Source organism: Lepisma saccharinum, chromosome 4, assembly GCF_977018435.1.
Source record: "Lepisma saccharinum chromosome 4, izLepSacc3.1, whole genome shotgun sequence".
Lineage (NCBI taxonomy): Eukaryota > Metazoa > Arthropoda > Insecta > Zygentoma > Lepismatidae > Lepisma > Lepisma saccharinum.
In genome coordinates, this window is record NC_139232.1 from 63,835,965 (window position 1) to 63,853,346 (window position 17,382).

At 39.2% G+C, this 17,382-nt stretch overlaps 2 protein-coding genes across 2 annotated transcripts in view; both read left to right on the forward strand.

Moving 5' to 3' along the window:
• LOC145986522 (aromatic-L-amino-acid decarboxylase-like) overlaps window positions 1-17,382 on the forward strand; it is a 67,833-nt gene that overhangs the window by 11,857 nt on the left and 38,594 nt on the right. Inside the window, exon 2 of the mRNA XM_083120631.1 lies at window positions 9,342-9,669. Within this exon, the coding sequence (XP_082976757.1) occupies window positions 9,355-9,669 (315 nt within the window). The 5' untranslated portion in view covers window positions 9,342-9,354. The remainder of the gene's footprint in view (window positions 1-9,341; window positions 9,670-17,382) is intronic.
• On the forward strand, window positions 14,133-15,629 carry LOC145986523 (E3 ubiquitin-protein ligase SIAH1A-like). Its single transcript, XM_083120632.1, has one exon. The coding sequence runs from the start codon at window positions 14,238-14,240 to the stop codon at window positions 15,093-15,095; it is 858 nt and encodes a 285-aa protein (XP_082976758.1). The 5' UTR covers window positions 14,133-14,237; the 3' UTR covers window positions 15,096-15,629.

Genomic DNA, 17,382 nt, shown 5'->3' on the forward strand with positions numbered 1-17,382 from the left:
CTGGACACTGGCAAGGGTGTCTACAATACCAGGCAGGCGAGATTCTAGAGATTCTTGCACATTTGTCAAATCACTTTGCACTGCTGCTATTGTACCCTCAAGATGGGTTATGGTACTTTGAATTTTTCCAAAATCTTCATATGTTTCAAGTTGCAGCTTAATGTTGGCAACACTCCGAGTTATTGCACTCAAAGCATCAGAAGATGGCAAGTTGTTCATAAAATTTTCAAGTGTCTCAATTTTTTCTTTAACCTCGGCTATGGCATTGTTCAGAGGGTCCAGATTAGGTATCTCCAGTGATTGAATCTGTTCCTTTAGAGTGGAAATCACTAGATCAAAATCTTCTTGTGATTTTATGCTTTTGACAATTGTTTGGAGCTGTGTCTGGACATTATTTATCTGCTCTTCCAATTGCTGTTTCAATTGCTCAGAGTTGGTGGCCTGGGTCTTAAATTTGGCTTGAAGAGCTGCTACAGCTTCTTCTAAATTTTGAAAATTATCTAATGTGGCCAAGTCAGTATATTTTTGAAGCAGCAATTTGAGTTCAGAATCAATTTTAAGAAGAGGGTCCATGCATTGTGATTGTAAATTTGTAATTTCTAGTTGAAGACTGGCATTGAGTGTGGTTTGTAAAGCTTGTAAATCACTTCTTAATTTCTTGACTCTGACATCAAGCATCAGAATCTCATCACTGTGATCTTCATGTCTTGTATGGCCAAATATATCATTAGGCATTTTGTTTTAGTGGTTATTTATTATTGAATATCTGATTCTTAATTCTATAAAAAAGGTATAAGCTTGTCATATGATCCCGGGACCTCAATATATAAGCAGTCACCAGCAGAAACAGTATATACAGTGCCAGAAATCATGTTTGAGTGCTTAATTCTATAAATATTTCTCCCTATTGAAATCTTGACATTACCCTCGGGGGTTGTAATAAATTGTAATTGACCACCTACAAGTAATTGGTAATGATTTAAATTATTGTTAAATATGTACAATGTTTTACCTGTTTCATCATCAACATCTGTAAGTATGCTGTTCAGATGAATAATTAACAAAGCACTTAGTTTAGATATTATATCAGAAGAGGATGCTGGTGTTGGCAGGTCCATAATAGCCTGTTTTTTGAACCCAAATAAGTTCATAGGCATGTTTATTTATTTCAAATCATCCTTTGTAATTGGGCATTGTTTGCCACTTTTCAAATCACAATGACCCCATGGTAGAGTATGTATGCCACATGATAAAATGCATCACTTATCATCATGTGGATCCAGAGCCACTTTTCTTACAATATTTGTAGTCAACAAGTGATCCACACTCTGAATTCTGGATTCTGATGTTCTGATTGTGCTACATAATTTGAGGCAATTTTTGTAATCTTCAAATTCAAGCTCTTTGTCTACAGTCACTCTGCCAATGCCCTTGGCCTTTTTGGCAACAGCGCCACTACATGTTTCAAAACTGTACATCTTGGCCCTTAACCCAGCAAATGCCACAATAACATCACCAAGTGTCTCATCTTTTAACTTGCCAGGCACCTTTTTGTTGTGGGGTTTAATTTTTGAATGTTCAGTGGTATCAAAATATTTAAACAATTCAGGCTGTGCTATATCTTGATAAACATCTTCTGTTTGAATATCAAGAACAAAACTATCTGTGTCCATGTACATCAGTTTTACACGATCCTTATAAAAAGGCTTCAACACATTATAAAACAATTTTAACATGTGTAATTTGGCCAATTCCAATATCACAGCCCCTACATAAATAGGCTTATCAAACTTAATCTTTGTTTTTTTCATGTTGAAAAGTGTCATATTTTCATCATAAATTCTTCTGTAATTGAAGTTGGGCTTTGCAATCAATTTTTTGCTCCGGCTGGGGTCAGTAATTAATTTAACATCAGTATATTTTCTGACATTTTCTACTGTTTTGCCATACACAGAATTGACCATCAATTTAAACAAGGTCTTATCAAATTAGCTCATTGCAGATGTTCGAAGTTCTGTGTTTGTATCAATATATGGTTTCAACCATCTTGAGTGCCTGAACCTCAAAACTTTGCCAACTTTGGTCACTTGGACACCATGATTTATTAGGAACTGGAGGTTTTTGTAATATATGACATAACCCTGTTTTGGCTCTAGAGTCATCATCAATTTCTTTTGTTTAGAGCCAGGTGAGCACTCAACCTCAGGAATTGGGGGCAGATCAGAAAATGTGTTGTGTAAATCATCAGGAATTGTCAGATCAACCTCTAAGAACAGGCCATAGTTACTGTCATCAAAATCCTTAAGATCTTCAATATTCAAATCTTCAACCCACTCAAGCCCTGCATATGGCAGTTTTTTCATCATAGCATAACCATAGAGGCTATTGGCATCTACATACAGTATATAATTTGATGGCAGTGCTGGATCATAATCAGGAATATATTTGTTATTTGCTCTGGCATATCTCTGAGAACCTTGCACCATGCCTCCTCTTATACATTGTTCCATAAACAGATACATATCTTGATCCTGGATCAGATCCAATTGCATTTTAGTGTTTAAAAACATTGCAGACCATGCTAGGCCCGGAGCACTGTAAAAATACATTGGATCCAGCTTATAATTTTGCATGGAAGATTTTCTAAATGCCTGAAGTATATCAGCTAAGAGGGTCACATCAAGTTTTAAATATGCCTTGTGATAATCACCAAATGTCTGGCATTTTAAATTGTTCCACATCAACTGGGCATGGTGATAATCGTCATCAGTGATTCCAGATGCTCTGATTTTGCTGTAAAACTCTTGTTGTGGTGGCAGAGAACACTCATCAAATTTAGAAAAATCTGTAACATAATCATATGGATATACACCCTTCCGCCTAATTAATTTCAGGTCTTGATTTGGAAACAAAGCACATGTGATTTTGAATTGATCATCAGATAATTGACTGGCCAGTGTAGCCAGGCTAGCAGACAGAATTCTGTAGGAATCAAGAAATCTTAAGTGAATAGGAACACTATTAACTTTAATTATTTTGCTAATGGCAATATATTTTTCATTATTTTCAGCTAAATATATTTAAATTCTGCTTGTCAAACCCCTCGTACCTGATCAAATGATGAAAATCATAATTGGATGCACCATGGCAAAATATGGGGACAAATTTTGGTCTCTGGATCTTATTATTACAGCTATTACACAGGGCCATTAAGAATTTACCATCTGCATGAGAATGGTGTTTCACCTTTATATTTGTATCTGAAAATTCAGAATCACATACCGGGCATTTTTCTGCATTGTTGAAATCTTCAATCTGTTTCTCTGTTAAAGGCAACATGGGTTTTGATTTTAATAAGATATTAGATGCTATGTCATGGCACTCATTTTCTATTCTATGTGCAAATTCTTTGATGGCATCTGCTCCCATGTATAAATATTCTTTACTAACAACACCATCCTGTACAATCACATAATAAAAACTAGAAGGTTCATGTAACTGGTATGATGTAATTGAAGGTTCATCAGGATCTGGGCTACAGAATGCAAGGGGTTTGAGGTAGGTTTGATTCAAAATCACAGACTATATATGCTGGGTGTTCCAACAAGGCTTCAAATTTTTTGAATTTGGCATTTTCATTTGGGTTAGGCATCACCATATGAACAGGTTTATGATTGCCACAGTATTTCAGATGCTCAATTAACTTGTTTTTAGCAATTTCTGTATTCACTTTACAAACACCATTTATTATTTTTTTACCATCAAATACACTTAAACATCTTCTGCACAACTTGAATATTGTCTTAGATTTGTCTAGTTGCTTTCTGACTAAAGCTTCAAGATTATGTATCAAAGTGTAATGATATGTGCCATCCTCTTCAATTAAGAGCAGATCAATCGGAACAGCAGAATCATCATCAAATGTACTGATTCTGAGAGGTGCTATCAAGCAATTGCCACGGCCAGTAGAACAAATAAATACATTAATAGATAATTGTTTACCATTAATATCCCTGGCCTTTTTTTCAAATTTATCAATATTCTGAACAGACATTGGATATTCTAAACCCTCCATTGCTTCATCAAAATCATTTTCATGTTGTTTATAATAACTTATTCGCTCAGGATGCCTTGAAACTGGATACAAAGCAGCTAAAATAAACCACAAAAAGCATTTCTCGTCATTATTTTCTATGTTAACCACGGGTCTTTTGTTTTTAATATTGGCAGGTAAAGGCACATATGTAGATCCTTGTAATGGGTTGAATTCAGAAATATTAATATATAACTTGTGTGGAGATCCGCATAGGCTCCATCCTGACTCGTTTCCAGCAAATTCAGAGTGTTTAATATTCAATTGATCTATCAAACTGCTTATTATTTTGTCTGAATTTGTATTTGAATATATAGCTACAGTTTCTGTTATGTGGGGCTGTGTAAATTTTGTGCCATTTGGCTTCTTATATTGTGTAAACAATTTGAGGGACAGCTTATAAGAGCCATTTTGTGCATTTAGAATTGCCTGCACATCAGGATTTATACTGTTCAAAAAATTCTTAATGTCACATCTTGGCTCTGATTTAAAACAGTGATCCCTTAATTGGCCAGCAAAACTGCTATGGATAGGTGGTGCATAGCGTGGCTGCTTTGCTGCTCTAACATTAACAGGTGCTTCATGCTTCCTTTTCAGACCAGATGTAGATGGTTGAGGGGGCAATATTGATGACTGTGCAGAGCAAGTACCTTTATGTTTATATGTGAAGTATTCCATGCTATATTTTCTATGGCATTTAGGGCATATTTTTGTGGGAGTTCTGCATTTGTCTGGATTACAATTCCTTTGATGCCTAGCCCAATTGGGGCTGGTTATATTCTTATTGCATTGATTACAATATTTTTGATTTGGCATTTTTGTTGTTTATTATATAAAATTTCTTGGGGTTCAAATCAAAATTCTATGCTTAATAAAAAATATCAGTTGGGTTCAGCAATGTGCTTTGTATACTTAGTGTGTGTGTGTGTGTGTGTATGTGTGTTAATATTTTTGGCTTTGGTATTTATATAAAATTTCTTGGGGTTCAAATCAAAACTCTATACTTAATAAACCTATGACAGGTTGTACAGGATAGCCTACATGCACAAAGATAGAATAAGTATTGATCCACTGAAGCACTGACCTTTCACAATTGCATGTCTGCACAGGCATGTCGTGATGTGCATGGAAAGGCATTGACCTAATACCATGTGTCATGTATTGATCTTGTATAACAAACTAGGGCAAATATAAACCCTTTGTTCAATATATTAGAAAATTCTATATATTGAATCAAACAAACCTATAATTCAATTTATACAAATCTGCTATATTTTTGTGTTTTTTAAAAAAAAATAAGAGGAGCACTGCAACAACACATCTGTACTCCTCAGCCACTCTCTCAATACTAACTGATATGTAATACAAAAAGCTCTTGCATCATAATTTGTTGCACAACATAATGCAAAAGCTCTTGCATCATAATTTGTTGCACAATGCAAAAACTCTTGCATCATAATTTGTTGCATAATACAAAAGCTCTTGCATCATAATTTGTTGCATAACATGATGCAAGAGCTTAGTTTTAGGTGTGGGCAAAAAAAATATCAAGAGGGGCATATTTTTAACAAGCTTATGGACAACAATCTGACAGAAGTGCCTTTTGTAAGTGTGGACAAATCAATCTGAGGGGGCTCATCATTTCACAGGAACTTCCCGAGGGCATTTTTACAAAAATCTTGGATTAGACGGAGTACCACACTTGAGCAAAAAGCTCATATGGGCATGTTGAGCAAGTTTTAAGTGTAGCCAAATCTGCCTGAGGGGGGCTCATCATTTCTCGGGTTTATATTATATACTTTTATACTACCTATTGTTGGTACGTTTATCCTGGTACTTGCCCCCCGCAGACAAAAATTCGTGGTTGCGCCTACAACTATTTATTTATGCTCCGAACTCCTCTCGATTCAGTCGTACCTGAGCAATACAGGCACCCGTTCAGTGCTGCCCACTTCTTCGCAGCGCTAACCCCATTGTTGGAGTGATGTAATGCGAAGTGCATCTTGGGAAACCGCCAGGTGAGGATAAAGAGGCCATTCACTAACGTGAAAATAGAATTCACAGGATCAATTTTTGGACCACTTACTAAACCTCAACGCAAAGATGATCTCAAACAATGCCTGGGTTGGAGCAACCAAATAATTCGCACATTCATAACTGGAACTGGAAGAACTAATAGGTTATTGATGGTGTCACAACTCTGTAGAAATCTGTGATAGTCTCATGATAGAACAACTGATGTTATTATATATAGGGCCTATTAGTTCCTGGATAGCCTAACGATTAGTGCACTCGTATATAATGCGAGCGATTTCAGTTTCTATTCTCGAAAATGAGCCATGGTAAGGAATTGGCAAATTTGTTTAACGTATTTTCTATTATAACGTGCTTTTTAGGTAACTTTTGGCTAATTGTGACCATGAGGATGAAATTATCTTAGGACAGAATTCGTACCGGGAACCATCGACAGCGAGTCGACCGCTCAATACTCTCGGCCACCGAAGTGGCAAGAATTAAATGGACCGTGCTTTAATATAAAATGCAAATTTATAATTTTTCCAATGTTAGATATTTAAACCGCTGTTGTGACACGTTTGATTTTGTTCATAGCTCTGTGGTTAAACGGGGGAAAAAGTCCAATGGCATTACTTAAAGCAAGAACACCACTGTGCAAAGATATATTGATCGATTTTACTTCGCTTTCTGTCACTTTTGGGTTAATAGCGAAGATGATAATGAATGGTGATAATATGTGTTACGTTCCTAGTAATTTTCCTCACCCTTTACTCCTATAGTCGGGAGCATTGAGGCTCTAAGGGTCTACACTGAAACCTATCTTCAGGGTAGGTGCAGAACAAATCCAACCAAAGTCGTGAAGTTTTATCAAATGTTTATTTGCCGCTTGAGTACTTACAGCCAGTGGTTAGGTAACTCGTAACTGGAACTTGGAGATCAATTGTTAGAAGATAATTTAAAACTTACTAGAAAGGTCAAACTAGGGTGGTCCAAACCTAGGTTTTTAGAGAAGAGCGGCATACACCTATTCACTTCCTCCTAGATTAGACCGTTCCTATTTGGCCAGTCTAGGTTTTACAGAAGAGCGGCTTGCACCTATTCACTTCTTCCTAGACTGACACCAGAACAGACCTCCTCACAGACCAAACTGCTTCGTATTTATACCCAAAGTTCCAGCCTCGATCACCTGTCTTTAGGTAATTTCTTATTTCAATATTCCAAATTACAACAGAAGGATATTTGAAAAATACATAGTTTGGCTATTAATAATTTACAAAGAAAGTTTTCATATTCACATGAGTTAACAATTATTTATTTAACGTTGATAAAATCTTACATTTTGGAAATATACAAATTTAAATGTTCCGCCATTATTTAATTACAATTAGGTTAGTTCATCAAACATTGATAATCTTTGATTGGAAAATCTATATTTACATCATAATAAATGCCCGTTGTCTTAAGCGAGCTGACTTCATTAGATTGCTACAGAAAGGTTAATGCATTAGTTCAACAACGCCTTGATTGGCGCGTTCATATTTACGTCACAACATGTAGTATCATAGACATTAACAATAACTCGAGGTAACACTATATCAATTTTTCTTTTAACATGGAATTGCAAAGTTACAAAATAAGTAAGGTCGTAACATATGAAACTGATGAAACGATATTCACAATCATGAATGGAGAGGACACAACACAAGTGTCGCAGAGAATCATACTGGCTGTGAGTCTAGACGCCAGAGCCCCGTTAGTCGATGGTGTTATATGTGGAAGATAGTTTGACATTCGAGTGTCTTCGAAAAAGGTTACCTTTTACACTCCACTGTGCGAAGAAGTTTAGCATGTTGCTATGCACCTGGATTTTTTTCAAGGTTCTACAAAATGTTTTTGTGTCAAAATTTCCTGTCTGGGAAATACAAAAATCTTATGTTTATAAATTAGGTGTGGATAAGATCACCATGCACAACAAATATACATCTGCCACTTTGCGCTAATTGCAACAATGACGATAGATGAAATTCATAAAAGCACTCGCAAATAAAGTCGACCCAGAACAATCGGCACGTGATTCAGAATCGACCAATCAACATCCTCAATTACCGAGGCGGCATTTTTTAAATGCTGGGTTAGTGGTTCAGGCAGGGTACTCATATCCGAATCATCGTAGCTTTAATCCGAGAGAGACCGACCATCCAAGCAGGTTCCTCCTCAATCATTGCAGGCGAATTCTGGGATTGTACGAGGAATGATTCCAGTAGGTAATTATTAGGTGAATACAAGCTGACTCGAGTAAAAGGATACTTGATATACTACTTCTCAACATAGTCTTCCCTCCTCTTCAGGCATGTATCCCAGTGATTCATGAAGTTCACGACCCTGTTTCATAGAAATTGGGGTCCCTCTTGTCGTAGCCAAGCCCTTATTTCGAGCTGCAGAACTTCGTCATTGCAATAAGTTCACTATCTCGCTCCGAACGATTGCCATCTCCTTGGTTCTCTGAGGAAACATCTCTGAGGACTCCCGTTTCACTCGGATGAGAATGTGCAGCAGCTCGAAGTAAGGCCTTGGCTTCGACAAGAGGACTCCAATGTCTATGAGACAGGGAAGCACTGGGAAAATGCCTGAACCGGAGGGAAGACTATGTTGAGAAGTAGTGTATCAAGTATCCTTTCATTCGAGTTAGTTTGTATTCACCTAATGAATGCCTACTGGAATTTACAGGCTTTGTATATTTTATTCGATCATTCCTCGTATCTTTGACAAAGGACGCAGACATTTCATTCTTCTTCTTCCTCTTTCTCCTTTTACCTTATAGCGTCGGGGTTGCCTCTATCCACTCATTCCATCTCTCTCGTTCCTTTGCCATCCCTTCATTTCTCTTATTCCTTTACCTTTCATTTGTCCTATTTCTTCTATTCCTTTCGAATGTCTTCCGGGTCTACCTCTTGATCTCTTTCCGCCTGTAATAGCTTCCATTGTTTTGCTTTTCTAGACATTTAATTCTATTCCGTAATCTTATTCATCATCAATTTCTTCATCGCTATTAACTTAAGACTTGAATAAATTCCAAGTCGCAGGCAGTATTGGGGACCGATCCTACAGTGATCCGAAGCAGTTAAATGTGCCCCTCGCTGAGAATCGAACGCGGGACATTAATGAGAGAACTGAGAAACCAAATGCTATTTCATCTCTTACATAGCAGCCTGATTCTACTCTTGTTTTGCAGACTAGAAGCAAACATGAACACCAGCGAGTTCCGCATCCGAGGGAAGGAGATGATAGACTACATCTGCGAGTACAATGATTCTCTGGGCTCCAGGCGAGTGACCCCGTCCATAGAGCCCGGATACCTCAAGGACCTCCTGCCCAGGCAGGCCCCTCAGAAGCCGGAAGACTGGGACGACATCATGCGGGACGTCGAAGAGAAGATCATGCCGGGAGTGACCCATTGGCAGCATCCGAGGTTCCACGCTTACTTCCCGTCGGGAAACTCCTACCCCAGCATACTTGGCGATATGTTGGCCGATGCCATCGGCTGTATCGGCTTTTCCTGGGTGCGTATGGTAAAAGATAAAAGGGTAAAACGTGCTGTGAAGTCATATGGTAAGATTTGGAAGGTAGGGCTCCACACATTCACAATCTCGGTCATTTGGGGAGGTGATGAGTTCAGCACCATACTCCGACAGCCTTTACTCCTCCAGGTATACATTTCTAAAGAGACCGGGTGAACCCCAGAGCCGCATCATGCGGAGACCATGGCTTGAAAATTTGTTACATGAAATCACCCACACCGGATAAAACCCGTAGCAGTCATACCTACCAAGTTGGCCAGCGCTGCTCTCCCTGGGTGAGTATGACCATGTGAAATACCCTATACGACGGCTATTTTTTATCAACTTCCGATAGAGCAAGAAATCAAAACCACAGTTAATAGCAAAATGGGTTTATTGACAAAAGTTACATACACGTATAATCTACTTTTCAACGTAATCACCAAGAAGATTCAGACATTTATCCTACCGATGCACCAGCTTTCCAATAACCTCGGCAAAAAAAGGTGCCGCCTGCCTGTTGAGCCAGATCTGCACGGTGTCCCGAAGTTCCTCATTGGTGTTGAAGCGCCGTCCTTCCAACCACTTCTTCGTCGCCGGGATGAACAAACACTTCCCAGTGGAATCGTTGAAGAAGGTCTTGGGTTGATGCAGCAACATGCGGTCGGGCATTGTCATGAAGCAAGACAATGCCTGAAGACAGCATGCCCCTCCGTTTGTTCTGGATGGCTCTGCGTAATGTATCACACTATGCACCCGCATTGATTGTGCCCCTCTGCTTGTATAAATCGTATCCCACTACGCACCTCACACTTGGCGGGAGAGTCGACTGTAGCAGACATATCTACGCGCCCGTCGCTCAGCTTCAACAGAAGCGTTGGCCTTGGCAGTGGAGGTGGTAGTGGCAGGGGGGACGCCATTCACGCTGCGTGACGCCCCGCTTCCTAGCGCTTCACGGGCCACCTAGCGGCGCCATTGGAGGTTGAAGAAAAAATAGTCCTCGTATAATAGCCGGTGGTACAATCGGTAGGGCGTCTGACTCTGGATTTTTTCCCGGAATGTGTTATCTCAAATTGGAATAGTGCTTCCCGGTGGCGTAGTGGTAACGTCGTCGCCTTGTATTCACGGGGTTCCGGGTCTGATTCCCAGTTCGGATCCCACTTTAAATTGTAGCTCCAGTTCCGATTAGCCTATGTGATTATGAAGCGGACTTAAAAACAACTCAAGTTGAAATGTTTTCAACAATATTCCTGTAGCTCTGGGGCACACCCAGTCTCTCATTTATGACTTTCGGGAACAACCCTGTAAGGTAGAGATGACCGTAACGTGTGCTGGTCATATTATCTCCACAACCGTATCCCCACAATCCTTTGTGTACCTAAAAGTCCCTTTGCAATGCCCACTGCCTTTAATTAGAACAGTGTATGACGATTATTATACGTATTTATTTGTTTTGATATCAATAAACCGTTAAAACAATCACAAGATATAGAAGTTTCACAAGCCGTTGTTGTTATAACAATTATTCCAAGTTACTCTACGTGGGTCTGTAAGGCGTGACGTTTCTTACATAGGCATTGCAAGAATGCATAATAATTGATCTTGTTACACTTAAAACCTATTTTCGGACATACCTACACAAATTCCTTATTTACCGTTTATTTCATTTCATAGTAAATACTCCTATATTTCGGGAATTTCTACAAACTTCATAGTGTTACAGGAAGAGTCTCTTTCCGAAACTGTTTGTTTTGGCCGAGTAAGTTGTATGTCGATGGGTAGGAAGAAACTCAACCAAGTAGCTGTCCTCTTTGGGCTAAGCCAACTGCTGGAGCCGTTCACACAAGGAGAGTTACATCCTTTTGCTCTATTCGCTCGAGCTACTCTCTGATGAATGTTGAAAATCGTCAATATTATATACTATCCGTGCTTTCGCCATTCACTCCCATTACCGACATCAATCAATCCTTTCATTTTAGACCTAACAGCTCTCTTAAGCTGTTTTTTTTGCCCATGATTTATTTTTGGAATATACATAATTGCTGCACATTTAAATAATCTTCATATCCCCCTCCCCATTATTTCACAGAAGTTGTATTAAGAATATTCAGAACAGAAATAAAATATTTTCCCTATACAATTGAATCTTACATTTTCTTAAGAACGTTAACAAACTATGTCCCATTCGAACATCTGGATTGACAACCAAGCTCATGACGTTTATTGGAAATTGAAGGTTTAAATTATATAAAGTTTTGTTTAATGTATTTATTTCTTTTCCTATTATATTTTGGAGATTCCAGTATTACAAGACGCTCATCTGCACTTTCCTAGCCACACTCACATATCGTATTATTCGTTATTCCAATTCTGAATGAATGTTGTTTAGTACATAAATGTCCTGATCTCAGTCTGTTTTTTATTACAATTATATTTCTTGTACCACCGACAGGATGAAACCATGGTTCATGTGGCTTGATTGATTGAGTTGGTGTTTTAAGTCTACTTCATGCACATTAAGGCTAATTGGAACTGGACCTACAGTTTAAAGTGGGATCCGAACCACTATGTGCCTCCACCGAGTATCGAACCCGGGACCCCTTGATTACAAGGCGACGCGCACTGCGCATCGGGGAGGCCATCATGTGGCTTCAATTGAGCAATTGATCTGTATGATTCACCAACTGTTACTAGTTCATCAGTATAATATAATGATAACTGCCTAATATTTGGAAACGACACAGATTTATTTGCACACTCATCAACATGGGAATTGCCTGTAATATTACTATGTGCTTTAACCCAAGTAAACTCGATGGCTTTTCAAGTTTTCTGTATTGATTGGACTAACTGAATTCTATTGATAATATAAGGGTATAATTTATAAAGATTCTTGTAAGAGGGTTGAAGCGCCCGTAATACACTTTGAGAGTCACTCAATATTAAGATTTCCAATCAACAAAACAGACTATATCCTGACAACGTGCAACCTGTCTTCTTCTTCTCAATATTCTAATATACACCTATCACACTCCCATCTACTTGATCAATATAAACCCAGCTGTAGTTTCAAATACGATTGGATTTCCTAACACTAAAAGCATATCGCAATGCTATTCAAATGCGTTCATAACTAAGTGTGCTGAAGTGAAATAGTTAGGAAGCTGGAAATGAGCCTCTTTTCTTGCTTCTCAACTAGCGAGTCAACTGATTTTGCAAACCAACTCGGGTCCTACATTTACTACAAGATTCTGTACAGAATTTCAGGAACAACCAATCGGAACCAACCTTCAGTTATGTGGAAAATGTTGTGGAAGTTATTTCTACATAGTGACAAATTGGATTGCAGTCGATGATTGCAGTCACATCCAGGATATTTAACCAACACACTTTGATAACGTCACGTGAAAATTATAAACTTTATACAGAGTAATAGTGTTATAATTTTAACAGATTTTGTACTTAATTTTCCACATACGTTAAGTTGAATTGTCCTTGAAAAGACAAATAGGGAAAATACATTTCAGAACTCGCGTTTTGTGCAAATAAGTGAAAGGATACAACCGTCACGTGAAAATTCCCAGACACAAAAATGTTCTACAAGCCAGCCTTTAGGTATTCGCCTTGCCCTGTTCGAAAAATTGGAACGAACAATTGAACTGCGTAATATGAAACGAAGACAACATTGTAATTTATAGCAGAATGTTATCTGACAATGTTAGTAAAAGCAAACACATAATATAGGCTATTTTCCTAATTGCTGATCTTCAATAGTACGACAAAATCTAGTTTCTGATTGTTCATAATAATTCAATAATAAGCAGCCAGACACAATTTATCTGTTTTATGATTAGTATTTTTTGAGCAAGAAGCATCCAAGACCAAGATGAATTATTTTCATTCTAATAAGATTAGTATCATTCCGATAGAATCAGATTTTACACACTCGGGTTGAAGAGGCCAACTCGACACGACGAGTCATTCTTGTCGCAAACAGTCTCAGGAAAGGTTTAACATTAGTCTCTTATGGGTGGCCGCATACCGAACGATATTTGACTCAAGTAACCTTTAGACGAGTTGCACCGATTTGCGACAAAATAAAGAAAGTCCGTGGAATTTGGTCTCGCGTGGAATGGCTGGTGGCTACGAAACAATCTGCGCATGCGCGAGTCCATTCTCTTCAGCCACAGAAAAGGGGTCAACCTAGACAATACAAATTATTGTAAATAATGTTTAAACATCGCAAGGGCAGTAGCAGTATATACATATACTAAAGAATCATTCGAAACTTATAAATGAATACATTAATTCTACATGCACATCATACACACTGATACATTGATTCTGCTGTAAACAATTATAATGCGTCATTAGTCGCTTCTCAAATTATAAAAGACAGACCTAGACTTACTGCGAACATGGACAAAATCTGCTATCAGATTTTAGCTAACAAATAAAATAACTCGTCGCGTTATGTTGTATTGGGTTGCGTCGTGGGGGGCTGGCCTAAAAGAGTATTTATTCCGAAGACACGTCTGTGGTAATGTGCAATATTTGAAATCCACAAAATCATGAACAATCCAATGTCTCTTCGAAGCACAAAGAGACGAAGTCTGCCAGAATCAGCTACTGCTTCTACGAGTAGCAACACTAGCACCCATCCAACTGCCATCTCGGCTGATTTGGCAAGTTTATTCGAGTGCCCGGTGTGCTTTGATTATGTGCTTCCACCTATTTATCAGTGCCAAAGTGGTCATCTTATCTGTTCAAGCTGCAGGCAAAAGCTGACATGCTGCCCAACATGCAGGGGACCTCTTGGAAACATCCGCAACCTGGCAATGGATAAGGTTGCAAGTGTTGTTATCTTTCCATGTAAATATTCCACCTATGGTTGTCCAATGTCCATGCTACATATCGAAAAGGCTGAACATGAGGAGTCCTGCGAGTACAGGCCTTACTCGTGCCCATGTCCTGGTGGATCTTGTAAGTGGCAAGGGTCGCTTGAGCAAGTTATGCCACATTTGAAGATGAGCCACAAGGCAGTCACTACACTTCAAGGTGACGATGTAGTATTCCTAGCCACTGATATTAATTTCCATGGGGCAGCTGACTGGCTGATGATGCAATCCTGTTTTGGACATCATTTCATGCTTGTTCTAGAAAAGCAGGAGAAATATGATGGACATCAGCAATATTTTGCTATTGTCCTACTAATAGGATCCCGTCAGCAAGCAGAGAGTTTCGCATACAGATTGGAGCTTCAGGGGCACAGGAGGAGACTAATGTGGGAGGCAACACCTAGGTCCATTCATGAAGGAATATCTTCAGCAATTATAAATTCTGATTGTTTGGTGTTTGACATCAGCCATGTGCAACTCTTTTCAGAAAATGGAAACCTCTGCATTAATGTTACAATTTCCACGGTGTAAATTTCAACAATAGTGTAAATGTGCATGTTCAGTGACTATGATTAAAGAGGGTACTAGACATTTGATCAGAGGACAGCTTTTACATAGTGGATGATAAATCTTGGTACATGCGAATGGCATTCTGACATTTATGTGATGTTAGGAACATATGGAATGGGGCCATTCACTTAACAAAATTTGTATACCAACATTGTCCTTTGTTGAGGGGGAGATATGGAAATAGCAAGACGTATGGATAACGTGTGATCGTGTAGAGTATAAACAATGAGAAGATATCCTGAAAAAGGTACAAAATGAGTTTCATTATATTTCTCAAAGCTAGGAACTTGAAAATTATGGGTAAAATGCACGCACTCATGTAGTTGATGTTTGAATTAACAACAGCATTCCTGTAACAAGTCTGTGATATTTTCCATGTGTTATTTTACAAATATGTACACCATTTTCTGAAGTGAAAATGTAAATGTTGAGAGTAAAATTATTGTACGCTGATTATAATCAGCTGTCTGAAATCAAAATACATGCAGGTGCCATCATAAATATTCATTCTCAAGAATAACTTACTACATATACATATATCATAGTTTTCTGCATTACTTTGAAACGTCAATTCTTGTGGTATTCACTTTTCAAAAATTTGACTATTGTCATGCCACTAGTTTTGACACAATGGGTAATGAATTTGCCATGCGTTCTCTTATGTTCGTGTTCAGAGAATTTAGGTTTCAAGTGCAATAACAAGTAAGGAAGGTGTAGTTTCTGCCAGTATATTTGAATCTTACTGGCTTTAGTTTCAAATGCACAAAATGCTATACATACAGGGTGATTCAGAATTCCTATTACACACTTCTAGTGGTTGTAGAGAGAACTTAGTAGATCAAGTTTTGATAAGAAACCCATGTCCGGAAACGTACCGTTTTGGTACTACACAGATGACAAGATCATATAATTTCACATCTCCCGCTTTACCTGCGTCACTACAAGAGCTGCTCGATGTGGCGACCCTGAAGTTCGTTGCGAACAGTCTACCTCCGAAGGATGTTTTCATACAAACGCTCAAAAATACCTGTTGTGTGCTGAATCGTGTCTGCTGCAGCCAAAACTCGTGCAACCAGGTCTTCCTCCGACACTAGAGGAGTCTCTATAAGGAAGACTCTTCATGTGGCCCCATAGTAAAAAGTCAAGAGGAGTTAGATCCGGCGATCGTGGTGCCCAAGGAGTTGATCCACCGCGACCTATCCACCTGTCCCCGTATGTTTGATTGAGATGTTGTCGGACGTCATGGGAAAAGTGTGCTGGTGCACCATCATGTTGGAACCACATGTGCTGGCGAATGTGCAGCGGCACATCGTCCAAGAACTGCGTCAATAGTTCTTGCAGGACGATCAAGTACGTCGGACCCGTTAGGCGGTCCGGAAGAAGGTACGGCCTAATCAGACGATCATCGATAATACTAGCCCATACATTGATGCCAAACCGGTGCTGAAATCCATGATAATGTATGTCACGAGGATTTTCGTCATCCCAAATGTGGCTGTTCCGACTGTTGAAAACACCTTCCATGGTGAAATGCGCTTCATCCGTAAAAAGAAGAAGCCGAGGAAACTCGGGAACTTCCACGCAACGGTGCAGAAACCATGCACAGTAATTGACACGTGGTATAAAATCTGCCGGACCCATTGCCTGTACCCTCTGGGGGTGGTACGGGTGAATCTGCTGGTCATGAAGAATACGTCAGACGCTGCTCTGAGACACATTCATGGGACGTGCAATGGTGCGAGTACTCGTCGACGGGTTCTCGTCAGTTCGATGAAGCACCTTCTCCTGAACGTCGAGAGTGTGGCATGTCCGTGGAGCACCACAGTCGGCCCTGTTAACTTTGAAGTTACCTGTTTCTCGCAGCCGTTGCTGTAATCGGGCAAAAATGGTACGTGATGGAGTGACACCATGCGGAAAACGCTCTGCATACAGACGTTGTGCAGCTCTAACATTACGTCCAGCAGCTTCGCCGAAAATTAACAACATGTCGGTGTTCTCGGCAAACGTGTATTCAACCATACTGTACTGTGTTCCGCAACGACTGAATAGCAACTGACGTGAAGGTCGAAGCACGCCGGATTGGAAACAGCACACATGATATCAGGTGACTGAAGACGTCGCCCTCCGTCAATGTGGGTTGCCTATCGTGAAGCGGGAGATGAGAAATTATGTGATCTTGTCATCTGTGTAGTACCAAAACGGTACGTTTCCGGACATGGGTTCCTTATCAAAACTTGATGTACTAAGT